Genomic DNA, 27,727 nt, shown 5'->3' on the forward strand with positions numbered 1-27,727 from the left:
CTGTTTCAGAGGATTTCACCTCTGAGGAAAGAAGGTTGAAAGACCTACAGGAGTCATTACATGAGGCTAGTGGGCTGGACACTTCCCCAGAAGTGGAATTTGTTAAACCAAACCCAGGGGAACATGCCGAAACACCCTATAGAACCCTGATGGCAAGGATTATTGAATTTATGGGTTGGTCTGCGCCTTCGACCTGTTTTTCAACAGGATGACCTGACAGACATATTAGACAAAGGTCCACGGGAGGATCCTGTGGTCCCCTTCCATTCAGCCTTACAAAGAAAGATTTCATCTAATTGGGAAACTCCTGAAGTTATCCCTGCAGTCAATAAAAGATTGTCAGCCAAGTATAGGGTAGCTGCGGCCGACCCTGAATACTTATCAAAACACCCGACTCCAGAGAGCCTGGTGGTGCAAGCGGCAACTTCATCAAGCAGCAGGTCCGCTTACCCTACTGTCCCACAGGATAGAGATGACAAGAGGTACGATTCTATGGCAAAAAAAAAGTCTATTCTGCCTGTAGTATTTCGTTGAAGTCCATCAACGCCACCTATACGCTCGCCAGGTTCAGTCACACACTGTGGGAGTGTTCTTCATCAGCGGCTGACTGCATACCCGAAGGAGAGGAAAGGGAAGCCTTCCTTAACATTATTAAAGATGGCAAAGATGCCATGTGTGAGTCACTTCAAACTGGCATCGATGCCGCTGACAGCATCAGCAGGGCCATGGTGGCAAGTACGACAATCCGCAGGCATGCGTGGTTGCGAAAGTGTGGCTTTGCTCCAGATGTACAGGCCAGACTTTTGAATATGCCCTTTGACGGCTCTTCTTTATTCGGTAAAAAGGCTGATGACAGTCTGGAAAAGTTGCAGACATCTAAAGCAGCGGCAAAATCGTTAGGAGCTGCAATCCGCCAAACTCCTTTCCCCCCCCCCACGAACCTCTGGAAGAGGAAAGTCCTTTCGCTATTATTCCGCATTCGGGAAAGACAGAGGACAGCCGGCTCAAAGAGGCCAAAGGAGATCCACCCGAGGTGGACGGGTCAAAAGTACTAAAGCCGCAGCAGCAGCAGGTGCCTCTTTACCCTCGGCATCTGCATCAGCCACCCCCAAACCACTCTTAGGTCTTTCCACACAAAACACCTGTAGGGGGCAGGTTAACTCACCATCTGACGGAATGGCAGGTTATAACGTCAGATGCTTGGGCATTGCAGACAGTTGCCCAGGGTTACTGCCTACCCTTTCTATACATCCCTCAGAGTCATCCACCGGGGCATAGCTCTCTAAAAGTTCCAGATCCGCTCCTCTTGCAGGAAATTATAGACCTGCTAGAGAAAGGTGCCATAGAACCGGTACCTGTAGCGGACATGAACAAGGGCTGGTACTCGCCCTACTTTCTCATACCAAAGAAGGACGGAGGACTGAGACCCATCCTGGACTTACGAGAATTTAACAAGTTCCTCAGGAAGGATAAGTGCAAGATGGTAACTCTCTCAGATCCTTCAGGCCCTCAAGCTCCAGGACTGGCTGGTATCTCTGGATCTTCATGATGCTTATTTCCATGTGCCAATCCATCTCAAACACAGGAAATACCTGAGGTTCGCAATTGGCGACTCTCATTATCAATTTCGAGTCCTGCCATTTGTGCTGACCTCCGCCCCGAGGGTCTTCACCAAGCTAATGTCGGTAGTGGCTGCGAGCCTAAGGAGGGAAGGGATCCACGTCTACCCCTACCTGGACGATTGGCTGATCAGGGCTGTATCTTCGGAACAAGCTCAGATCCAACTAGATTATGTCTCCCACTTCCTTCACAAACTGGGCTTCTCCCTCAATTTAAAGAAGTCACAGATGATACCATCACAGAGACTCCAGTTCATTGGAGCGGTCCTGGACACTTCCCTGGGAAAAGCCTCGCCACCAGAGGTAAGGGCTCAAGATATTCTGCAGATGGTCAACAAGTTCCAAAATGCCCAATGTCTCCCAGCCTTCGAATTTTTGAGGTTGCTAGGCCTCATGGCATCCTGCATCTTCCTTGTGCCAGAGGCTCCCCTGAGAATGAGATCTCTTCAGTGGGCACTGAGAACTCAGTGGTCACAATTCTCAGGGAGAATGACAGATCTCCTCCGGATTCCGGACAAGGTAGCCCACGACCTTCAATGGTGGGCCTATCCAGAGAACATCTTGAAAGGAGAACTGTTTTGGCAACCATGGCCGGAGAAAACAGTAGTCACAGACGCCTCACTCACAGGGTGGGGAGCCCATGCCAACGACTTGACCATCATCGGTCGTTGGTCTCCATCGGAGTCCAGACTACACATCAACCTATTGGAGCTGAGAGCGATCAGACTAGCGCTGAAAGCTTTCCTGCCATCAGTACAGGAGAGAAATGTCCTGATAATGATGGACAACACGGTGGCCTCAACAAAAGAGCAGGCGTAGGGTCACTGCCACTGTGCAGAGAGGCAATGCAGCTCTGGTTTTGGGCAATTCAGGGAGGAATCTCTCTATCGGCAGTCCACCAAGCTGGAGAGAAGAACTTGACAGCGGACGCTCTTAGCAGGCAGAGCACAGTCTCCCACGAGTAGGAGCTAGCTCAGGAAGTCCTTCAAGAGATCTTCGCCCTTTGGGGAACCCCTCAAGTGGATCTGTTCGCCACAAGCACCAACAAGCGGTGCGATCTGTTCTGTTCAAGGGAATTTCCCCCGAGAGGAGCTCTAGGAGACGTGTTCGTAGTGGACTGGGAGTTTCCACTCCTTTACGGGTTTCCACCAGTTACTGTTATTCCTCAAATGATCAGGAGGTTGAGAAGATTCCGGAAAACCATGATCCTAATTGCCCCGGATTGGGCCAGGAGAACGTGGTACCCGGACCTTCTAGATATGTCCATCTGCCCTCCAATCCGTCTTCCACTCAAAGAGAATCTTCTCTCGCAGAAGGGAGGTCCGGTTCTCCATCCAGACATCAGAACCCTCAACCTTCACCCTTGGCTTCTGAAAGGGTGAGGTACAAGGATTGGGACCTCCCTGATGACGTCATGGAGGTGTTGCTTTCGGCCAGAAGGCCAGCACCAAAGTCTTTATACCGCTGCCGTTTGCAGCTGGTGTAGAGGAGGGAATATCGACCCTTTTTCATGTGGTACACCAACGGTGTTATCGTTTCTACTCTACTTGGCAAACTCAGGCCTTCAAGTTGGCACTGTGAAAGGCTATCTCGCAGCGCTTTCAATCTTCCAGCGCACTGCGGAGGAACCATCGTATTTCAAACTACCTCTAGTAATACAATTTCTCAAGGGATTAACTAATGTTTATCCTCCAAGACCATTCCAAGTTCCCTTATGGGACTTAAATTTAGTCTTAAACTTCCTAATGGGTACTCCATTCGAACCACTCCACTCTTGTTCGCTGAGATTTCTCACGCTTAAAACTGTCCTGTTGGTAGCACTACCATCTGCTAGGAGGGTGAGCGAGCTACAAGCTCTCTCTTGTAAACCCCCCCATACAATTTTCCATAAGGATAAAGTTGTCCTACAGGTGAAGCCTAATTTCCTCCTCCCAAAGGTGGTTTCTGAATTTCATATTACTCAGAAAATTACCTTACCTTCGTTCTACCCTCCTCCCTATCCGGGGAAAGAGGAAGGAAGGCTACATAGGCTGGACCCAAGGCAAGCTCTGAACTTTTACATCAGCAGACTGGCTAGGATTAGGCAAGCAGAGCAACTGTTTGTAGGATACTCAGGTCACAAGTTGGGACTACCCATAACAAAATAGACCATTTCCAGGTGGATTATTTTGATCATTCTGGAATGTTACAAACTGGCAGGGAAAGAGCCACCTCAAAATCTAAGGGCTCATTCAACCAGGGGTATCGCAGCCTCTTCGGCCCTCCAAAGAGGGGTACCGGTCCGAGACATATGTGCGGCTGCCACATGGTCGTCCGCACATACGTTAACAAAATTTTACAACCTGGATTCCTCCGCTAGTCAAGAGACCAGATTTGGAAAAGCCGTATTACATGCGGTTCATTCCTAAAAGGGGTACATGACATTATTACTCCCACCTCCAATTACATGCCACTGCTATGGGAGTCTATCAAAGATAAGGAATACATCGGAGGACACAATCCCTTCGAAGAACAAGTTACTTCTTACCTTGTAACGTTCTTTCGATGGGATGTTCCTCCGACGTATTCCTTATCGCCCCTCCCATCCATCCCTGCAGTAATACTTCCCTTGTGGTTGCAGTTTACGCTCCTTCAAGGTTAATAACCAATTCAGGCATGACTTATCTTATGCTACAAAATGGAACTGAGCACGTGTGCCGCGCGTGGCTATTTATGGGCATGGTGATGTCGGCGTCGATACGGTGGCTGTCGAGGGACATCGACTCGGCAGACGTCGACGCACAGCGCCCTCTACAGAGAAAACATTTCCGAGGCCAGCAAGTTGGAGACGAATTATCAAAGATAAGGAATACGTTGGACGAACAACCCAACGAAAGAAAGTTACAAGGTAAGAAGTAACTTGTTCTTCTGAGGACCTGTGTACGAAGTTTATTTCCTGTAAGGTTATCTGTATCCAAGAATTGTGGATGACCTCTGCTCTCCAAATGGATGGTTTTGAATGTAAGCACCAATTGGCGAAAAGAGGATTGAGAGGTATGCCATATGGTGGTCTATTTGTTGCTGTAAAAAATGATGCAGATATTAAGATTCTCGAATCTTTCGCTATTGTAACGGGTTCTATGGCTGTGATCTTGGAGACGTCTTTTGATCATCTTTCCTCTTATGTCCTTGTCATAAACATTTTTTGGAACCTGCTTTGTGACTTCTTTGAAATTATAACGAGAACAACTGATTGTCTGAGTGAAATGATGATGGAATACTGGGAGTTGCATGTAGTGGTAGTGGGGGACCTGAATGCAGAGATAAAATATGATTAAGGCAGGTTTAGAAATTTGGGCTCAATTACGACACGAAACACTGAAATTAATTGGCGAATTGGAGGTGCCCCTAGGGGAATGTCCATGAAACTAATTCACGTTCATATATTGCATGACCTGTTTGAAAATTGGGGTCTTTCGCATGCAAATGTTTCAATAGATTCTATCTCTGATACACATACGTGGTCATATGGAGTAAAAACGTCAGCCATTGACCATATTTTTCTATCTCAGAGATTGTTCTGAGCATGCGAAAGGTTTCGCATCATAGACTCTGACTTAAGTGATCACAAAATTTTTGAGGTATGGCTGAAATTTGTAAGTAAGCCCCTCGTGCGGGGAATGTTTAATATAAGGCTAGAAGTGAATCCATCTGGGAATCGTATTGAATGGGACGATGGGAATGTAGGCAAGTTAAATGTGACTTTTGTTCACGAACATCAGAATCATTCATTCTTGGCCCAAACGACGGCAATTATTTTCAACTGCCATCTTTCCAGAATATTTAAAGTCACTGTTGAGGAGCTCCGTTAAAGTAACTGGGGGAACATTAGTACAGTTCCCCGTGTGCATGCCTATGATCCCCTAGTGAGACAACAAAATAATCGGTGTAGGAGAAATATTAGAAGAACAATCAATAGCCCACTGGAATGGGAAGTGAAGATGAAAAGACTCAGTTCTACAAAACAGGTTTTGAAAAACTGGCTAAAGAGACACAAGGCATATATGCTCCAAGCCGATAATGAGGTCATGTTGAGGGCTCTGAAACAGAACTCAGTACATCAGTTCTGGTGCCTGATAAACCAAATGCAGTCCTCACAGGTTGCAGTTCAATCAAATTGCATCATGGAGGTGACTTGGGTTGGCTATCTGGGCTCTTTGTATGCTGGAAAATATGCCACCCCTGAAGTACACCAGGTTCTCAGAAACCTTCCCAGGGAATGTAACTTCTCGGTTTTGGATATTGAAAAACAAATCAAATCATCAAGCTCGTCTAGGGCGTGTGGTCCTAATGGTCTAGCCAATGTTAGCTTGAAAGCAAATCCTGAGGTATGGGCAAAAGCCCTCTCATTGTTGTTTTCAGATATTAAAATGAATAGGAGTATACCTGAATCATGAAACATTTCCTATATTATTCCAGTGTATAAGAAAGGTGACAGAGGTATGCCAGGCTTAGTCCTGAAGCATGTGGTAGAATGGGCAGAATTTAATAATGTCTTGTCAAATAGGCAGTTTAGCTTTCGTAAGACTATGGGGACTGAAATTGGGGGATTGGTGTTCACTCTGCTTCAAGAAAAAGCATGTAAGAAGGTAGCTACTCCAATTTATATTGCTGCAATCGACTTTTCGCTTGTATTCGATTTGGTCGATATAGTACTAGTATGGACCAAACTTCTGTATTTAGGGATTCCTCGTGGATTACTGACCATTCTTATCCATCTTCATGAGGGATCATTAATTCAGGATGAGACTCAATACTCAAGGAAAATTATCTCGTCCAATAAAAACTACAAGTGGTGTTAAGCAGGGTTGCATATTTGCTCCCACACTTTAATTTGTATGTGTCAGACGTAGGCATGAGTCTAGATGTTGCATCATTGATCTTCCCAAAAATCGATGGGGAAAAAAATAAACTGGTGTGCGTACGCCAGTAACTTGTTATTGGCTGACGGGACACCCGTAGGCCTCCAGCGTAAAATCAAGCCCTCTCTGTTTATACCAAGGGTGACGGCCTTGTAATAAATGAGAAAAAAACTGTGATTATGTGTTAAATGATGGAATTTAAATGACCATCATCTGGCGAAAACGAGATCAAAGCGTTATCTTGGCTTTCTTGTGTTTGCCACGTGCAAAAAATACCTGTATTGGATTTGTATTATAGAACGTTCAGATAACCTAATAACTCAAATGAAAAAAATTGCTCAAAAATATTGTAAATATTCATTGACACCTATGCTTAGGTTCTATAAACTTAAAGTAATCCCAAAATTAAGTTACGGTTTGGAAATATTACCATTCTATTCACCATCCTATCTGCAGAAGCTTGAAGCTAAGGTCTGGTGAAGAGTGTTCTTCTGAAATGTGTACCATTTGGTGCCTTGCATTATGAATTGGGCTTGCTGTCTTTAGAGTGCATGGTGCAATGGAAAAGAATGAGACTATACCGAAATGTTATTCTGGCTAAGGAGAACTATCTATATGCTGATATAGGGGTCACATTGAAAATGGGTTGCTCTGAGTCACTGTGGCTATTGACCCTACAATCAGATTGCCTAAAAGATCTGGATAATATAGGAATATCACACGCTGACCTTATGGCTAACTCTGTCAGAGTAAAACGCCCATTACAAAACAATGATTGTGCAAAAACGAATGACAGAGTGCTTGCGTCTCCCATTTACTACCATTCAGTTTCAAATTGGAAATCTATGGGCCACCCACAATCCCATCTCTTGCGCTTTCCTGATAATCACTGGCGAGTTGCATATTTGAGGTTTCGTTTCAATGTCTTATTAACCGGTGAAATTATGGAAGTCAGAGTTGGGGGCAAAGTTAAAAGCGTCCCCTGTTGTTTCTGTAAAAGTCCATCTGTGAGGGAAACTTTGAGAAATCTATTGGAATGTGATGCTATTAAGTCTCAAAGGTTGAGCGTTTTTGGTAAATTTGTTCTGAATACTGAATGTGTCTATCCCGACGCCATATGCTGAAATATGCTACATGGGAAATCTGTTGCATTAAAACTTGCCATTGTTAGATATTTAGCTGAAGTATGCGGCCTACTGACTATTTCAATGAAAAAAATAACTCATGAAGTTGTGTATTAAGTGAATTAATTTGTATTAGCTTGTGGGTCATGGGAACTCGTTTGTTTGATGTAAATCTGTATAAAATAATTGTTGTTTTTTGTAATGTATTATGGAGATTTGGATTATATTATAAAAACTGGTTCCAGCTGAAACTTTACTGTCTGGAAAACGTTCAAGAAAATGGAGTATAAGGGGCTTCATCAATACAGTACTTGTTATCTGTTGTAAAGGCAAGTGAGATACTGGAATAACAGTATTCTGTTCCTCTTTAATCTGTATGCTTTGTTATATGGTTTTATTGTTCTTATTTATTCTTTTTGTAAAGGTTTTCTTTTGCTTTTGAAAACCAAAACAAATAAAAAAAATAATGTAAAAAAAGTTGTGATGGATGAACGACTCCCACTTGAACCGCTTCAGATGCAATGGGAGTCCTGCCAGCAATAAATATCCTAGAATGTGGGAGCCCATGTTTAGGGCTGGGAGAGTGGTGGTAGCACAAAGGTGGAAGAGAACAGGGTTTCCGACAAATCAGAGTGGCTAATCAAACTGAAAGTGTTCACAATGGAAAAACGGGCGGCTATGGTTAATGACTAGATGGGTTCCTTTCGGGAGGATAGTGAAATGGGCATGGGATGTGCATTTAGAAGCATACCGGGAAGTTTCACGTAGAGATCCGGAAATATTCTGCCTTATGGGTCGACAGAGGACGGATGAGAAGGTGAGGCGGTTAAAACATAATGGAGGGGTGGTGGGAAATCTATGAGAGTTTCAAGCGAGGGAGTAGGCTAAAGGGGGAGGGAGAAATGGGCAACTGTGGATGCAATGGATAAGAGGGGAGGACCAGGTTTTATAGCATCGTATGGCCCGGTAGAGAAGTATGCATTGTTAGGATCACTTGTAACTGTTTGGGGGGGTTTGTTTGATGAAGTTCTTGAAGCAAATATGCAATGGAATTATGAATGTATGTACAAAACTTAAATACTAACGTTTAAAAAAATATACTTTATCCATCTAAGAATACTACATTTTTCATCCAAGTCTCCTGCAACAAAATGATATCCACATCTACAAAAATATATCTATCTACGAGGTTGTAATGTGTTATATCCTTGCATATTCCAAGATATAATTTGCAACTGATCTTTGTATGGGATTGGAATTAATCTTATTTTTTGTTGGTACTTGCGGGAACCCCTGCCCAATCAGTAATGGCTTGCAAATGATGTCTCTCTAGTTTGGTATCCATAACTTGGGCAGTCCAGTCGGTCCCTGCTTATTACATATCATTGTCATTTCAGAATATTTATCCTGCAGGTCAGTCTTAACAGTAGCCCCCTTAGATATGCCTAAGCCCATTTTTTAGAAAGGTAGCAAGATGCAGAATAATAAATGACAATATTTCTGCTGAAAATAAATGTATACAGGATAGTCTGGGATAATATGCATCCACTTTTTCCACATATTCCATGTCCCATGATGTTATAACCTGTAGCTCTGGTGTAAGATAGTGTGGATAAAAGGTTCCTATTTTCTTTCTGGGGGGGGAGCATCATATTTACTGCAGCCTCCACTTCTTCAATTTGGGATGTGAGATGGTCCTGGCCCTCTTCTAAGCTAACATTAAAACTGATCTGCAACATTTGACCATCCTCTTCATTTGCTTGTGGCGTGTCAGGTTTTTGCACTGTAGTAGCTTTCAGTTCATGCTGAATTAATCACCCATCTCAATGGTTGCCCGTTTTGTTTATTTAATTTTTGTAAGCTTTTTCATTTTTGTCCCTTCCTTCATCTAATGATGTGAAGGGTTGTTGGACAGATTCCTCTATAGCTGTTTTAAGATCGTCCAAAGGCTTGTACCCTGATTCATGGAACTGTGCAAAGTGTGTTTTTGCAGTGCAATGCCAATGCAAAGTCAGCAAAAATTACTTTGTACTGAATTTGCACTGCAAAAATACACTTTGCACAGTTTCATAAATCAGGGTTTGTGTCAGCAGTGCAAAGTCACTGTGAACTATGCAAAAAAGTCCATGAATAATTCTCTTGTTTAATTTTTTTGTGGTATGTTCTCTTCTTCCTTCCTTTCTGAACTTTCCCGTTTTGTTCTCTAGAGGAGTCCACTGCGGACGATATAGTCAGAGGATGGCAGGTTCGATTACTTGGATTGAGATCTGCATTATCTATACCTACCAGTGCAGCCGTTGTTGGTTTGCTTTCTTGTTCAAGCTTTTTTAAGGGTTCCTCTACTTCCTCCAAAATATCTATAGTAGACATATTCTCCATTCTGAGTGCACTTGGAGCTGATTTATGACTGCTTTGACGCCCACCTAAGTAGATATCCTATCCACCAATGTTTCCAGTAAATGTTAAATATTTGTTAGAATTACATATTGATCTTTTTGTATGTTTTGTGATCTCATAAGGATGTCATACCAAGCTTTTTCCTTAGACCAGCAGTCTCCCACGCATGAGCACACCTGAGGTTTTTCTGTATATGAAATGAAATGATATTTTATTTTTTATATCACGCTCATACACAAGTGTTTCAGAGCACGACCAGGCAAAGGGAGTTGAGCAAGCGAGAACGAAAACAACAATCTTACTAGGCCCAGTGACATTGAGAACGTGCAAGTGCATGGAAGGGGGCAGAAGTGGAAAGTGCGGGACAGAACAGAATAAATAATAAGTAAAATAAAATTAAGGCAATAAACAGTGGTAATGCAGCCAGCAAGTGGCAAGAGCTAGATTAGTCAGATAGGGTATATCTGATAAGTTCAGAAGAAAATTGGGAGAGGGACGGACTGTATGGGTACAGATGCAGGCCCCAGTGCAGGAGGGTGGCAGGGTGAGCAGGTACCTGGGCCCGAAGGACGGAGGGTGGCCAGGTGCACAGTGCAGAGAGAAAAAACAGATCAGCAGGGGAGAAAAGGGGCAAAGGCAGAAGCTAAGGGGAAGGTCTTAAGGCGCTTCCGGAACCGGAGATGGGTCTCCTCAAGTTTCAAGGTGTCCGGGAGGCTGTCCAAAGGGAGGCCCCAGCTGAAGACACAGATCTACCCCCAGCTCATTTCTTTGAAAAACGAGTGACCCTGAGGAAGTTAGATGTGGAGGAGCAAAGGGCTTGAGAGGGGAGGTATTTACAGAGGCATAGTTGAAGGTATTTTGGACCCAGGCCCCAGAAAGCTTTGTGGACAATTCCGAGGGTTTTAAATGTAATCCTTGCATCCACTGGGAGCCAATGAAGGGATTTCAGAGCTGCAGAGATTCAATCCCAGGGCTTGAGGCCAAGGACAAGTCTTGCAGTCCTGTTCTGGATTAGTTGTAAAGGGCAGAGAGTGGAGGCAGGTAGATTTAGAAAGAGGCTGTTATAATAGTCCAACCTCGAGAGAACCTGAGCTTGAGAGACGGTGAGCTTCTAAGGGAAGGAGAGGAAAGGCAGAGTACCTTGAAGGAGGTGCAGTAAGAGGTTTGACTTTTTAGGGACATCAGAGATGTTTGCGGAGAAAGGAAAGTGTGGAGTCAAAGATGACCCCAAGGTTATTAGCCTCGCAGGTAGGGGTAGGAGGAGGACCAAGGGAGGCCAGCCAGAGAGTGAAGGGAAAGGATGGTGAAGGTGTACCAAAGAGGAGGATCTCAGTTGGCAGCACACCAATTTTGAATGGTGATTAGGCATTCAGAGATGACGGAAGGAGAGGAGGTGGCTGAAGGAAGCCTGAAAATCAGTTGGGTGTCATCAGCAGAGCACTGGAAGTTTGAGCAGAAAATGGAAAAGCAGTAGGCAAGAGTTGCCAGGTATTGGTTGAAAGCCCATGGTGAGGGATTAGACCCCTGGGGAACACCACAGATAGAGTGGGAGATGGAAGCTAGGTAGGACCCAAGTTGTACCTGGGAGGGTCGATCAGAAAGGATAGAGGTCAGCCAGGCAAGAGCCTGATCGGTGATACCCAGGTTGTCACAGAGCCGATTGGGCAGGGTGGTATGGTTGACCGTGTCGAAAGCAGAGGAGAGATCAAGTAGGATGAGGACAGAGGAAATGTTAGAGTCAAGGTTGGAGAGCAGGTCTTCATGGGTGTACAGGAGAGCAGTTTCCGTGCTTCTGGCAGCTCTGAAACCAGATTGGTGGTCATGGAGAGTGCCAACAGGGTTGGAATGAAGGTTAAGCTGAGAGATGGCAAGCTTTTCCAGGAGCTTAGCCAGAAAGGGAGTAATGGAAATTGGGCGATAGTTAGCTGGACAAGAGGGATCAGCTGTGGGTTTCTTGAGGAGAGGATGCACAACAGAGTGCTTCAGAGGGGAGGGGAAAGATCCAGAGGCAAAGGAGTGGTTGCAGAAATCAGCAAGGGCCGGAGCGAGGGTGTCAATGTGGTCCTTAATGGTTTTAGAGGAACTGGGATGGACCTGTTTTGATGAGGCTTTCATAGATCGCATTTGCCTTGCGACCTCATCAGGGCAGAGTAAAGGAAAGGAGGAGAAAGAGGGGGTAGCTGTGGGAGGATCAGCAAGCCGGGTAGGAGGAGGGAGAGGAGGGGGAGAGGAGGAGAGGGTAGACAAGATGTCCTGGGTTTTAGAAATAAAGTGAGGCAAGGGCATTGCAAAGTGCCTGGGAGGCGACAGAAGGGGTGGAGACTGCAGCAGGGTTGGCCAGCTCCTTGCAGATTTTAAAGAGTTCGTCCAAGTTGTTAGATGCCGCAGAGACGCGGGCTTGAATGTGGACTCTCTTCTTGGTGCAGACAGCGAGTCGGTATTGCCTTTGGAGCAGGTGGCAAGCCAGTTTGTCAGAGGATGCGCGGGAAGTCCTCCATTTCCTTTTAGCCGCCCTACATTTACGCTTAAGTGTAGATAGGTCAGAGTCATACCAAGAATTGCACTTGTCTTTGGACTTCAATCGGATCCTCATGAAGAGGGCAAGAGCATCAAGAGTAGCAGGAATAGAGGAGTGGAGCAGAAACAGGGCTGTGTTAGGGTGTGAATCAGATATGATGGAACAGAAAACAGTCTGCTTCATTCATGCTCTGATGAGGAGAAAGTTCTGAGATGGGGGCTGTGGCTAAGATTTCCTAAAGGGCTAAGAATAGCCTTCAGGGCCACATCAAAGAAATAGTTGTAAAACTCGATTGTCATTTGCCCATCGCTTTACTTTCAGGATGTCCTTTTTGTTATGCTTAGACACAATTCTAATAGCAAACTGTTTTCAATGACCGAGGCAGTCTTACTATTGTTTACACTGTCTGAGGACTTGGCTTTAGTGGTCCCTTTTGTAATACATCACTCGAAGTCATTTGCACAGCAGGGGCATCTGTACATACATTCTAACTAAGCTTTACTCTGTCGATGGAGCAGGATTTTCTGTCCTTTGTTTGCATCCAATTTTAAATCTTTAGTTTCAACCCATACTGGTGGAAAATACTCCTTTATATTAAATATAAAGTAAAAGTATCTAGAACTGAGTCATGATGAAAAAGACTAATATCACCTATATAATAAATGTGCTGCTTGATTTGTTATAGATTGACTTGCGAATCACCCTACTTTCTTTTGAATTGAAGGGTTTCTGAAATATCATGTACTCTTACATAGCTGTGCATGCACAAGTGAAAAAAGCCTATGTAAAATGATGTCCATGGTATTGCGAATAGTGGTATAAAGGAGCACAGCATCTGTCATTATATTTGGCCGAGATTAATTGGTGCAAAACTCTGAAAGTACAAGATGCAATTGTGACGCCTTAACAAGTATCAATATGCAAAACCTCCTGGAGTGAAGTAAAAACTGTTCAATTTAAAGGGTGCCCTGGTGTTCCAGGTTAGAAGGGGAATGGGGGTGAAGAGGATGGCTTGCCATTTTGAACCACAAGTCAGGGAGGTACAGCATGAAATAGAAAGTCCTCTCTAATTTCACCCATAGAACATTTCAAAATGCATATGCTAATGGAATCCGTTTTCTGTACATGAAGCATCAAGTGTTGGACTCTTCTAGTTTTAATATAGTGATTTTTGTTTTCAAAGGTGAAGGTTGGTATTGACTCTGCTGACAGGAAGAGAGCAGTCAGTTCTGTTTGCACTTATATTGTTTATCAGTGCAGCCGTCCAGCACCTCTACACTCCCGAGACCTTCATTCCATGATTGTTGCAGCTTTTCAGTGTCTCTGTGTTTGGCTTACTGAACATTCCAGCATGCTTAATGAAAAAGTAAGTAGTCATTTGTTTAATGAAAAGCAAATCAAGATCAGAAACTATTATTTTCTGCTTTCATCTACCTTGGAGTGTTTGTATACTTTCCTGATGGAGCTGTTAATGTTTTGATAATTAGCATTACAAAAATCAACATCATCCCATTTACTTAATACCTATCGATATTTGTTTACTCATATGCCACGTGCCCTCTCCTATACACATGGAATATCGAGAAAACCCCTAATACCAGTTTCTTAGCCTTCCTGATCCATTCTGTACCAAACCCTTCTTTATAATGGAAAATCTCAAAATGTTACTACTTACGCTGAAGGTGGCTATTTTAAACCATGTTTCGAACGCCAGGTGGTAGAGGAGCCACTCGTGTTTAAGATCAGATCCTGGAACACTAGCGGCTTCTCCCACTTACTTCAAGAACCCTGGCCGGACGTGCTTGATGTGGTATGCCTACAGGAAACCTGGATGATCACCTGTCCGACTTCGGAAGCCTATGAAGTGGCATTTAATCCGGCTCTTAAAAAAATCAGAGGACGACCTATGGCAGGCCTGTTGACACTCGTGAAAAAAAGCTCTGGATGTCGTATTACAAACTCAACTAACCCGTGTTAGGGAGAATTCTCTGTTTAGGCTGAATTTCCTAACCTAGTGAGTCCCCCAGCAGCTTTGCTGGATTTTTGGGGTTTATTTTTTTCTCCTGCCAAGAGTGAGACTCTTTTACCCTCACTCTTGGACATGATTTGAGTGTATTCCTTTGACTCTAGATGTGTTTAATGGGCTATGCAGTCTTTTACTCCATAGGGCTTCATGTGTTTTTGTGATGTGTGTTACACAGCACCCTAAGTGCAGTAACACAGGCGTGTCATAGCGACCCCCCCCAGTATAGACTCCATACCCTGGGACTGACTACTGTCTCCCAGGACATGTAAAGTCACCATTGACTTTACTAGTCTTGAATTCTGAACAAAACCAGTACAAACCATCATATTGTGGACGTATTGGCCGGGGCAATTCGATTGCCCTGGGGTCTGTTAGTCGAGGGGGCACGTCTCCATCCCCCCTGATCGAGTTTTGGCTGGTGGCAGTGGATACTACTTTTTATATTCAACCGCAAATATTTCTCTATGGGATTTTCCCATTGTTCGAGGCTACTATCTTTATTTATTTAATTACGATAGCCTCGAACATACTGCCGGTTTATTTAATTATTATTAATTCACCGGTTGGTATTTTTTGCCAAAACTCGGTTCTAAAATGGCGTTTGTGTTCTCTTCTGTGACTCCAACCCAAGTCGAGCCCTTTGTTCCACTTTTTTGGCGGGCTTCTCCACAGAAGCCCTCCAAAGTGGTGCCACTGTCTGGGGTACTTAGGAGGGATGGAGGGGGATTTAGGCACCCTGGACTGAGTTGCCTAGGCAACTCAAGTCGCACTCCGTCCTGATTGGCCCAAGTGGTGAGCCGGCCGGCTCACCACTTAGCATGTTTGAGTGACAGCTAGGCTGAGTGAATGGGGGTTTTCTGCATAAACGCAGGGCTTTGGGGACTGGAACTTCAGAAGTCGCCACAGGACCTAAAAATCCGACGAGGGAGAAGCTGAGCCGACCTGCCACGACGACACCACCGGTGGAGCCCTGCTGGACCGTCTCACCACTTTTCCCAACGACAGAGGAGATCTCCCGCCGGAGAGTCTTCTTCCTTTGACTGGTGGGGATAACCAGTTTCACCGTCTTGTCGCCTTCCCGACGCATCTCGTGGCCGCTTTGCCTGTGCCAAGCACCCCGGCAACCGGAATACCATGTTTTACCACAACCGCGAAATAAAGGGTAATACCTTTAACCGGAAAACTCTGTGGCTGGTTTCTTCCCTGGCAGTGCAACGACCTTCATCTTTCCTCCAAGTCGAGATCTTCTCTTCCCCTGCACGACGCCGAGACTTTCACCCGCTGCCAGGAACAACTGCCACCGCTGGAGGATCCTTCCCACTTAAGGTACCGTGTTCCGCCTGGCTTCCCTTGCCACCGACTGTACTGGGTAGATTTAGCCCCAGACTTTCGAACCTGGGTTAACCTGAGACACCCTGGCTAAACTTTTCTGAGCCTCTCTAAACTCTTTTCGAACTCTCTGCAAGACTTTCAAAGCCCAGTGTAACTGTGTGATCTTGGGCGCATTTGTGCTCTGCTCTCTCTAAGAGTGGGCCTAGCCTATGGACTTTGGCTCACCAGTGACTTTTGCTCTTCTGCCTTGCTAAAAGTGTTCCTAAATCTTAGAGTGGTGTATCTTCATATATTCTGCCTTTTTCCCTCCCTTTTTCATGAACTTATTGGAGTGCCATCTATAGTTAAGCGCTCACCTCTGTCTGGAAATAAGTGGTGTTAACTAAGACTTGTCTGATAAGGAATAAGGGTTGTATATATTATAATAGTAACTATGTTTAGAGTGTTTTACAAATAAGAGTGCTGGAGTGTTTCAAACAGTGTGTTTTTAAATAAATAATTATATACTTTGATACCAAAGCTCTGGTCAGTATTTGCTTGTGCTATTGTGTCTGAGTGCCTATTGTGTATACTTTACATACTGTCTAACTCTTCTTGAGAGAAGTCTGACTGCTCACCCACAGCTAACACGTAAATCTGGGTGGTACAGACTGCTACCAAGTGGGTTTACTGCTAACACCTGTAGTCCTAAATCTTTTACAGTGTTCCCAAAGGGAACTGCACAGGTTTCTGCCTAACAACCCGTCACCTTTTATACAGGTGTCAACGATTGCCACAGCCAGGACCATAACTACCAATGTGACCCATTTCCACATTCTCAACATAGACCGGAACCATATCCAAGCTGGGACAACTCTCTTCATAGACCAAGTCTCATCAATAATTGACGAATTATTACTCACAAACGAGTCAACAAACATAATAATATGTAGGGACTTAAATATCAACTGTATGGCCATAAAGTTGAAAAACAACGAAGTCCCTTATGTACCGAATAACGTGGCCTCAAAATGGATGTTGGAAATGGAAGCCAGAAACCTGGCAATGTTAAATGGAAATATCAGCGGCGACATACCAGCCAAACCAACGTGGAGAAGACTAGAACAGAATTCCACCTTGGATTACTTTTTCATATCGGACAAAATTCAACAGTCCACCTTGTCGCTTCTGGTAAAGCCGATGACTCAAAGTGATCATGAGATGGTAATTCTAACCCTGTCAGTCGAAAAGCAGGCCTCCCATAAAATCTGGAATCATCGGATCATGGTGGAGTCAAACAGAGTGAGGCTGTCGCTCCAGTCTGACGAAGTCTCTAAAATCAAAGACACATTTATCAAAGATGATCTTGGAGTGGAATATGCGCACCTACTACAACTTTTTGTGGAAAAAAAACAGGGCTTGAGAAACCCTGGCTTTGCAAACAAACACAAATGTGATGTTGAGGTTATGAGAAGAAAGAGGGAATTATGTGCCACAATCAGACATATAAGTCTCAGGAACCCCATAGGCTTCCTGCAAGAAAAACGTGCCGCAAAACAGAAATATAAAAACTGGCTAAGATCTCATAAGGCCTTAATGATCCAAAATGACGCAGAACTAATGCTGCAAAAGATGAGAAACAAAAACTCGGCTGAGTTCTGGAGACTACTGAATAATGAAGGCGCCCCGCAATCTGCGCTGATGGCAAATATGGTATCAGAAGCAGGGTGGATTCTACACCTCAAAAACCTGTACAGCAAAAAAGGGAAGTGGTTGTATCCTACAACATCAAATTTAGTAAAATGGGACCTCACATTCTTTAAAGACGACGTCCTCCAGATAATTAAGAACGCCAGTGCCTCAAGGGCCCCTGGACCTGATGGCCTGACTAACTTTACCTTAAAGCAAAATCCAGAATTATGGGCAGAGATTTGTGAGGAGCTCTTTACACGAATTTGCAGAAGATGCGCCACTGCAGACTCTTGGAAGAAAGCAATAATTGTTCCCATCTTTAAAAAAGGAAATCGGCTGGATCCTAAAAACTATCGCCCGATAGCGCTTCTGGATGTGCTAGGTAAAGTATATGCAACCATGCTGCAACAGAAACTCTCACAATGGATTGTAGACAGTAACCACATAGATGACAGACAGACGGGCTTCGTAAAAGGGGTCGGCTGTGGCCTAAACCTTCTGCTGATAAACCTGCTAAAAATGGAAGCCATTAGATCTGGGAGAAAGGTCTACCTAGCCCTGATAGATTTCTCCCATGCCTTCGATTCCATCGACCAAGAATTACTCTGGACGAAGATGACCACCTGGGGTTGTCCTGAGAGTTTATTAGTTGCCATCAAAGAATTCCATTCTGCCACTACCATCAGAGTGCGCCTTGACCAACGTGGATCTCTAACAGAGGAAATCAACACCTTCTGTGGGGTTAAACAGGGGTGTCCACTGGCGGCGATCATATTTAATCTGTTTCTCTCAGACATTGACATTGCAATCGATGAGCCACAATCATTCTCCCCAAAAATACATGGCTCTGCACTAAGTTGGATGCTGTACGCTGATGATCTGATCTTGTTAGATACCACGCCAATCGGCCTACAGCGCAAAATGAACGCAGTAGAACGATATGTGGAAACTAAAGGCCTGCATATCAACAACACAAAAAGCGAAATCCTGACGCTACAAAATCTGCAAGCAGGCCGCTATCAGAAAAACTACAAATTCAGATGGCATTTGGGAAAAGAAAAACTAACCACGGTGGAAAGCACTAGATACCTCGGAATGCAGATCAGCACAAACATAAGTGACAGCCCTTGGATAGAGATCACGAAAACAAAATGCTGACAATTTGCCTCTTAAGCCTCGATACTAAACAAAAAATATGGGAAGTTTTCACTTAAGCCAGTGATAACCTTTTACCAGCAAAAGGTGGTCCCAGCCCTGATATATGGAGCTGAAAACACCTTTGGATGCCCAGTTGAATTTTGGTGAACCCTAGAACACATTTTCTGGGTGAAAATCTTACATCTACCGAACAACATCTCAACTGCTTGCCTATGTTACGAGTTAGGCTTGATTTCTATCGAAGCCCGGATCGCCTGGAATACTCTTGCTCTATTTAGGAAAACTATTCTGCCAGATGTTGCCCCACAATTTAGAATACTAAGCAAACCTGGCAGTGGCAACCCTGAGTGTCTGTTAGCCTTATGGTTTAAAAGGTGTGAAGAGTTGCTGATCACGCATGAAACAAACATCAAAACGCTGCAGGACAATCCAGATTTGGTGAAGAAAAAGATCTGGGAAACAGACTGGATCCAAACCAGCGAAGATCGAAGGACGGCTAAATCAATGAAGGACGCCCCGAGTGAAGCAAGAGCGTTCAATAAACTGCAAAATGATGTAGTATTATTTCCGGACAATAGCAAAAGGGCCACATACATGAGATTTTGTCTAAATCTGATTAGAACCAAAGACCGAACAAAGAACTGGGCTGGAAAGGATAAGACAAATACCGCCTGTAGATTCTGTAAGGCCTGTGATGAAACGACCAAACATCTCGTCTTATTCTGCCCCTTCTTTGAACCCCAAAGAACAAAACACTTTGGTTAATTGCTGAAAGATTAGCCAACGAGGAATGCCGAAGAATGGTGGCAGTCGATGTTCACGGGTGCAAACACAAAACTGACAATTGTGCTAACCTTGTTCTTGAACGAGATTGAAAAGAGCCTTGAGTCATCAGAAGTTGAAGTACAAGGATGACAGAATGGTGTTTTGTTTAGTGATCAAACGCGGCACACCCGTCATTCTCCGACAAGGCTCCTTTAACAATGGCGAAATGTGTTTTGTAAAATGGATGGAATTCCATCTCATGTTTGTATTTGATGTGGAGACATATGACTGTTGTTTTAAAGGCTTGTATAAGCCAAAAAATAAAAAAAATAAAAAAAATCCATGTTTCGAATGGATTGTGTCCTCCAACGTATTCCACATCTTTGACATGTAATGTCCACAGCTGTGTATTTCGGAAACATTTTCGGCAGAGGGCGTCCTGTGTTAATGGTGTCGGGTCGATGTCCTTCGAAGGCTTCCGTCGAGGGCGACGTCACCCGATGTTATAAATAGGACTCACGGCGCCCGTAGCCTCAGTTCCGTTTTGTCCTCAAACGTGTTTGCTTTGGAGACTCGGCGCACCTTGTGTATTCCTCATGGATATGTTTTCTTCAACCCCTCCGACTCTGCGGTCTGGCTTCAAGACTTGCCGGGACTGCAAGTCAAAAATGTCGAAAACCGACCCGCATCGCATTTGTTTGTGGTGCTTGGGTGAGAGTCACAACACTGACGACTGTTCCAAATGCCAGTCGCTAACTGCTAAGGACTTCCGGGTGCGTAAGGGAAAGCTTCAGGTAGGTAGGGGTTCCAAACCCAGTAAGTCTTGTAAATCCAAGTCCAAGGGTATGTCCACTGACGATTCGAGGGGCGACTCTCCGTGTCGGAAGGAGTCCCGGGGGTCCCGGAGTGGTTCGCGCCATTCCTCCTCCTCGTCCTGGCGTTCTAGGAAGCACCGTCAACAGTTGCCTTCCTCCTCCTCGGAGGTTTGCACCGCGAGGAAAGTGGCTTGTCCAACGAAGTCCTCGACTCCGGAGGAATGGTCTGCCTTTAGGGAGCAGATGTTGGCGATTTTCCAATCGCAGAGCAAAGGTCCATCCGCGCCTTCTGACAAAGCCGGCAAGGAACGGTCTCAATCCGTGGCTCGTACGCCTTCGGGTCCTCTGTGCGATTCTCATAGGGAACCTTCGAGGTCCCGTTTGGTCAAGGCTCAGGATGGTCGCAAGACACGTGCTTCCAGATCTCAGTCCTCATCCCCAGCGAGACCGCAGAAACCTGCTAAGGACTGGAAGGTGGCGTTGACGCCGTCTGCTCCGTGTCTGTCGGATACGGACATCGAAGCCTTGCCTTCGTATCAGACCACGGCGCCGTCAGCGCCCTTGTCGACGTTGACGCCGAAGCCATCGGCGCTCTTGATGACTTTGGGGCTTTTTGGACGAAATTTACCATCAGAGATCCCTGGTACTGGGGATCCTCCAAGGAAGGCTTTTACCTCCCTCTGGATGACATCTATGAGGAGGAGGAGAGGTCAGATTTTGATCTTGACACTGTTGAGCCTGATGGGGCCCCTGTCTTTTCAGGGGATAGCCAACTGGAAGAGTTGAGGCAAACTCTTCATGACGCTAGTGGCCTGGACACTTCTCCAGAAGTGGAATTTGGCCGGCCTGAGCCTGGGGCTCATGCTGAGTCGTCCTACAGGTGGCTCATGGCTAGGATCACAGAGTATCTGGGCTGGTCCAGTCCTCCTGAAGCTTTTGTGCAAGATGATCTAACAGACATTTTAGATCAAGGTCCGTCCTCTGACCCAGTGTTACCTTTTAATCTGACCTTACAGAAAAGGGTGGCGGCTGCTTGGCAGTCACCGGAATCTCTTCCGGCTGTTAACAAATGGTTAACTAAAAAATACCACCCTTCCGGTAGCAACCCCAGCTTCCTATCCACTCAACCCACTCCCGAGAGTTTGGTGGTTCAGGTGGCTACGGCCACCTCGAGGCAGGCGGTGTACCCTACCATGCCTCCTGATAGGGACAACAAACACTTCAATGGTTGGGCAAGCAAGGTGTTTTCTGCGGGGAGTATGGCGCTAAAATCGGCCAACTCCACTTGTGCCTTGGCAAGATTTTCACGCACTCTGTGGAACTGTGTTTCTCTTACGGCTGAGCATATTCCTGAGGGGGAAGAGAGGGATGGGTTCCTTGCTCTCGTGCAAGATGGCAAGGATGCCATGTGTGAATCCCTTCAGTCGGGTTTGGACATGGCAGATAGTGTTAGCCACTCCATGGCTGCGAGCACAGTTATACGCAGGTTTGCCTGGTTGCAGAAGTCGGGATTTGCTCTGGATGTGTAAGTCCGTCTTTTGAACATGCCCTTTGATGGCGCATTTGTTTGACAGCAAGGCTGACGGGAGCCTTGAGAGGCTGCAGACCTCAAAAGCTGTGGCAAAATCTTTAAGCGCAGCTGTGTATCAACCTCCATTTTTTTCGTCCTAGGGGACAGCAGTGGAGGGGAGGTTCTTTTTGTTACTACTCTTCCTTTGGTAGAACGAGAGGAGCCACCAGTCAAAGTGGTCAGCGTAAAAGTACCTGTGGTGGTCGGGGAAATCGAGGTGCCAAAGCTTCTTTGCCTTCAGGCGCTACCGCAGCTGCTCCAAAACAGTCATGAGGCCATGTCCCATCGTTCGCTGGTTGGGAGCAGACTGTCTCAGCATCTCGAAGTATGGCGAGCTATTACTTCGGAGGCGTGGGTTCTAGATACCATAGCCCAGGGCTACTGCCTTCCCTTCCTAAAGCAGCCTTGCGAAAATCCAACGGGGAATCTGTGGGGAATCTCTCTTTGAAGCTTCCAGACCCGCTCCTTGTGCAGGAAACTTTGACCCTGCTAGAGAAAGATGCTATAGAACTGGTGCCTTTAGTGGAGTGGAACAAGGGATGGTATTCCCCTTATTTTTTGATTCCAAAGAAAGACAGGCGATTGAGACCCATCCTGGACTTGCGTTGTTTGAACAAACTTCTCAGGAAGGACAAGTTCAAGATGGTCACTCTTTCTCAAGTCCTCTAGGCCCTTCAACTTCAGGATTGGTGTCTCTGGACCTACAGGATGCTTACTTTCATGTGCTGATTCATCCAAAGCACAAAAAGTACCTGAGGTTTGCGGCTGGCGACTCGCACTTTTAGATTCAGGTCCTGCCGTTCCGATTGACCTCCGCCCGACGGTCTTCACCAAGCTAATGGTGATGGTGGCAACATATCTCAGGCGAGGGGGGGATTCACGTCTACCCCTACCTGGACGACTGGCTGATTGTGTGCATTCTCCCAAGCAAGCATTGGATCACCTCGGTCTCACCTGCAGCTTCCTCCACAGGCTGGGCTTCTCCCTCAATTTTAAGAAGTCGCATCTGACACCTTCCCAACAGCTCCAGTACATCGGGGCTGTGTTGGACACGTCCTTGGGGTAGTGCTCGCCTCCCAAGGTGAGGGCTCATCACATTGTGCTGATGGTGGACAAGTTTCAACATGGCCAGAGTCTCCCGGCTTTCAAATTCTTAAGGTTTCTAGGCCTCATGGCATCCTGCATTTTTCTGGTGCCAGAGGCCAGGCTGAGGATGAGATCCCTGCAATTGGTCCTCAAGATGCAGTGGTTGCAGTTCTCAGGCAAGATGTCATATCCCGTTCAGATTCACTGTCTGTCTCCCAGTATCTTCTGTGGTGGGCCAACTAAGGGAACCTGATGAAAGGAGAGCCGCTTTGGCAACCGTGGCCGGTGGACTCTAGTAGTGACGGATGCTTCCCTCACAGGATGGGGCGCTCATGCCAACGACTTGACCGCCAACAGTCGTTGGTCTCTGTCGGAGTCCAAACTCCACATCAACCTTTTAGAGCTGAGGGCCATCAGGCTAGCCGTGAAGGCTTTTCTGCTGTCTATGTGGGGGTAAAGAGTGCCCCGATCATGACGACAACACAGTGGCCATGCATTACCTCAACAAAAAAGGGGGGGTAGGGTCACTCCCGTTGTGCAGAGAGGCAATGCAGCTCTGGTTATGGGCCATCCACCAGGGAATTTCGCTCTTGGCAGTTCATCTGGCCGGATACGAAAAAATGCGGCAGCGGATGCTCTGAGCAGGAAGAGCACGGTCTCTCACGAGTGGGAGTTGGCTCAGGAAGTTCTTTTGGAGTTCTTCACCCTTTGGGAAACCCCAAAAGTGGATCTCTTCACCACCAGTGCCAACTGGAAGTGCAAGAGATTCTGCTCAAGGGAATTTCCTCCGAAAGGAGCCTTAGGAGATGCATTTGTAGTGGATTGGTCATTCCCACTGCTGTACGCGTTTCCTCCAGTTCCCATCATTCCTCAAGTGTTGAGAAAGTTACGGAGGTTCAGGTCCCACATGATCCTCATTGCTCCGGATTGGGCCAGAGGAGCGTGGTACCCGGACCTTCTAGAAATGTCCATCTGCCCTCCACGCCGTCTTCCCTATCGAGAGGATCTGCTCTCACCAGAGAGGGGTCAGGTTCTCCATCAAGAGGTCAGGACTCTCAACCTTCATGCTTGGTATCTGAAAGGTTCAGATATAAGGATTGGGACTTCCCGGATGATGTGATGGAGGTGTTGCTTTCGGCCAGAAGGCCAGCAACAAAATACCTGTACAGTTGCCGCTGGCGTAGGTTTTGCGACTGATGCAGAGGACAAAATGTTGATCCTTTTCAGTGTTCCATTCCTATGGTTTTGTCTTTCTTACTTTTTCATTGGCCCACAGGGGCCTTCGAGTAGGTACAATTAAAGGTTACCTGGAGGCGCTATCTATATTTAAGCGCTCGTCTGAAGAATGTTCTTACTTTAAGAGTCCTTTGATTTCTCAATTTCTTAAAGGACTGACTAATGTGTTCCTGCCGTCTCCTTTCCAGGTGCCGGTTTGGGATTTGAATTTGGTTTTGACATTTCTAATGGGTGCTCCATTTGAACCTTTGCACTCAGTGTCCTTTGAGATTATTGTCCTTCAAGACAGTGTTCTTGGTTGCGGTTACTGCAGTTTGCAGAGTGAGTGAATTGCAGGCACTTTCATCTAAACCGCCCTTTACTGTGTTCCACAAAGGCAGGGTTGCACTAAGGGTATGTCCTTACTTTCTACCTAAGGTAGTATCTGAATTTCATTTTTGCCAGAAAGTGGTTCTTCCTTCTTTCTATCCTCTTCCTCATCCTGGTAAGGAAGAGGAGTGACTCCATAAGTTGTATCCTAGGAGAGCTCTGAGCTTTTATATTTCTAGGATGGCCAGGGTCCGAGTGGACGATCAACTCTTTGTGTGATATGCTGGACACTGATTGGGCCAGGCTGTTACCAAACAGACCATGTCCAGGTGTATTATCCTCACCATTACTGAGTGTTATCAGTTGGCGGGTAAGGACCCTCCTGAAGGGTTGCGAGCTCATTCCGCTAGGGGCGTGGCTACTTCCACAGCCCTCCAACGGGGAGCTCCTATTAGGAATATTTGTGATGCAGCCACATGGGCTTCTATCCACACTTTTGTTAAACATTACTTCCTGGATATGATACATGGTCAGGATATGGCCTTTGGTGAGGCGGTTCTTTTTTCCGCCATCTGATTGGGTACTCTAAATTCGTTTCCCTCCACAAAGATGTGGAATATGTTGGAGGACACAATCCATTCGAAGAGCAAGTTACTTACCAACTGGTAATGTTGTTTTCGATTGGATGTTCCTCCAACATATTTCACATTGCCCTCCCAGCCTGCCCCTCTGGAGAATTTCCTATGCGATTGCAGCTTACGTTTCCGCAAGGCTGTGTGCTGTCAAGCAGGCATTGGATTGGTGGCACACGTTCTGGGGGGAAAAACATAAACTGAGGCTACGGGCGCCGTGCGTCCTAGTTATAAGATCCAGTGACTTCACCCTCTTCGGAATGCCTTCGAGGAACATTGACCTGACACCATCGACGCAGGAAGCCCTCTGCCGAAAAGGTTTCCGATGTACACAGCTGTGGACATTACATGTCAAAGATGTGGAATACGTTGGTGGAACATCCAATCGAAAGAACGTTACCAGTTGGTCAGGAACTTGTTCACCTCCTCCACAAACATTTAAATCTAATACTGAATATAGGTCTGAACCACACGTCTTAATTGCATTTTAATGATGTTCTTTTAGTCTGGACAATGCAGTTCCTCCTTTCTCTCTTGGCATAACTCTTAAGCCTTCCACCATCAAGGGAATACAAAGACTTCAATTTATACTTTTATGCTTTTGAGTCCAGTGACTCATTCCTATTTTAACTAGTGCAGGGAGTTGCTTCTCTTGTTATACTTAGCCGACAACATGTAGGAGTCACGACTTTAGGAGCGGTCTACCCTCTGTGATGGGTCAGGAGGAGGAAACGGACACTCTGAAGACATTTCCAACATCTGTTTATTTAAGAATAAGGCCTATCATTCTCTGATTATGGGGTGTTCCTTACCTACTTTACTAAGGTGCTAGTCAGTCATCAGTGAATGTCCAAAAGGAATAGATCCGCTGTCCATAACTAGCCCTAACTAACCCTACCTCTAATCTAAACAAACTAAGGTCAGGAGAAGTGCTCCCTTTTCCTGATAATTGCTTCATGCACTTGTTTTATTTCTTTATCTTGTTAATATGCAATTTTTAAATCATCTCTGTTTACTTTCTTTATCAATTCACTGAGTTCTCTCAAGCTATTGTTGGATTTTCTATCCTCTTTATATATTTCTTTCTTTAGCCTTTGTCAAATCTTTGGATCCGTCCGAGTTAATGGGCTTTGAGTAACCTTGGAAAGTAAATTTCCCTGTGTGGCTCTTGCTCGCCAGATAAATATAGTTCAGGTTTTTCCATCCTGGTCTTTTTTTAATATTAGTTATCTTGGGCAGGGTTTCTCTGACTTTCAGTTCATAATGCATTCTCTCTGTGATATTCCACTCTTCCCTGGTTGACTAATGGGATAGTTTCCCCACTTCTCAGGGTAGTGATCCCCAGGCACTATTGGATTCCCTCTCAGGGACTTCTGTGATTCTTGTTCTCGCTTTCATACAGTTCAAGTTATTTAGCTTTTGTTTCTAGTGTTCGTCATTTATACTGGGACCAGTAGCTCTGATTACATAGCAAGTCCCTTTTGGCCTCTATCTTCCCGCTCTCGCCGTTCCCTTCACTGCTCAGGGGCCACTATTGGCTTGGGACCTTCTATTTTGTTCTCCTGCATAGTCTGTTCATTTACGTCGCCGTCCTCTTGCAGTTCTCTTTCTCCTTCACAGGGTCTTGTTACATCTATGGGTAACAGGACCATTTGCTGCAGTTTGTACTTGGTGGTGTTGGTGTATTGGATGTTAGTCTACCCACCACAAACTCCTCCTAGTCAAGCCACCACTGAGTTTTGGGCTCCTGTCACCCTGTTTCTCCCTTCTCACACATGTAAGTCTTCCAGCGTCGTCTTCTGCCATTCAGAGCCGGCCTGCTAGTCGTGGGCTCTGCGTCTCTTTTGCTCTGCCTCAGTCGGGTGTTATACATCTAGGGGGCCTCCCCTGCCTGCATATGCGTTCCTCTCTCTCCCCTTAGTTCCATTGACTCCTTCACCGTATTCGTCCTAGTTAATTGTAGGTCCTCATTTAAAGGCGCAATTTCCCTTTCTTCCTTATAATGGTGTAAGTTCGTTTTCTCTTAAATCAAGTATCGGGACTAGAAACCAGTTGGCATATTAGATTGTCCGTCCCATGTATGCCATCATGTGAAATGATTTAGGGAGTTCCTCACAGGAACAGGCGTCCTTGTCCCCTAAGGGGTAGTCTCTCCCAGTGAAGTCCCACTTGCTTCTTCATCTAGGGAGGGTATTGCAGACTGGTCTCACCTGCCTAGACTCACAGGAGTGGTGAGGGGTGACTCCACCTTGGGGAGAAGGGACGAATTACCCCTGATTTGTCATACCTTAGATATGTTCCAAAAATGGACATTTTACATCCTGGACTTCCAGGCATGGGAAAGCCTGGCTGTTAGACCATTCCTGCGATGGCAGATTAGGCGCCATTGGTCTCTGTGTGTAGGCATGTTGCAAAAAATCCCCAATAGGGCAAGAGAGAACTGTTTCAGCAGTCTAGTTGTTCCACGCTGCCGGCAGAGGCACGTGACTGTTCACCTGACGCCTCTTAAGGAACACAGAACGCTGCTTCGATGCGTTGCTTCTGTTGAATGTGATGTTCCGTAAGTTT

At 45.6% G+C, this 27,727-nt stretch overlaps 1 protein-coding gene across 6 annotated transcripts in view; it reads left to right on the top strand.

Moving 5' to 3' along the window:
* Window positions 1-27,727, top strand: part of RALGAPB (Ral GTPase activating protein non-catalytic subunit beta) — a 2,501,232-nt gene that overhangs the window by 1,724,035 nt on the left and 749,470 nt on the right. For all 6 annotated transcript variants that reach the window (XM_069652125.1, XM_069652127.1, XM_069652128.1 and 3 more), the window contains one exon: window positions 13,743-13,925. In XM_069652125.1, coding sequence (XP_069508226.1) covers window positions 13,743-13,925 — 183 coding nt within the window. The remainder of the gene's footprint in view (window positions 1-13,742; window positions 13,926-27,727) is intronic.

The sequence above is a fragment of the Ambystoma mexicanum genome, chromosome 3p (genome assembly GCF_040938575.1).
Source record: "Ambystoma mexicanum isolate Mex_15411 chromosome 3p, UKY_AmexF1_1, whole genome shotgun sequence".
In the NCBI taxonomy this organism is placed as follows: Eukaryota; Metazoa; Chordata; class Amphibia; order Caudata; family Ambystomatidae; genus Ambystoma; species Ambystoma mexicanum.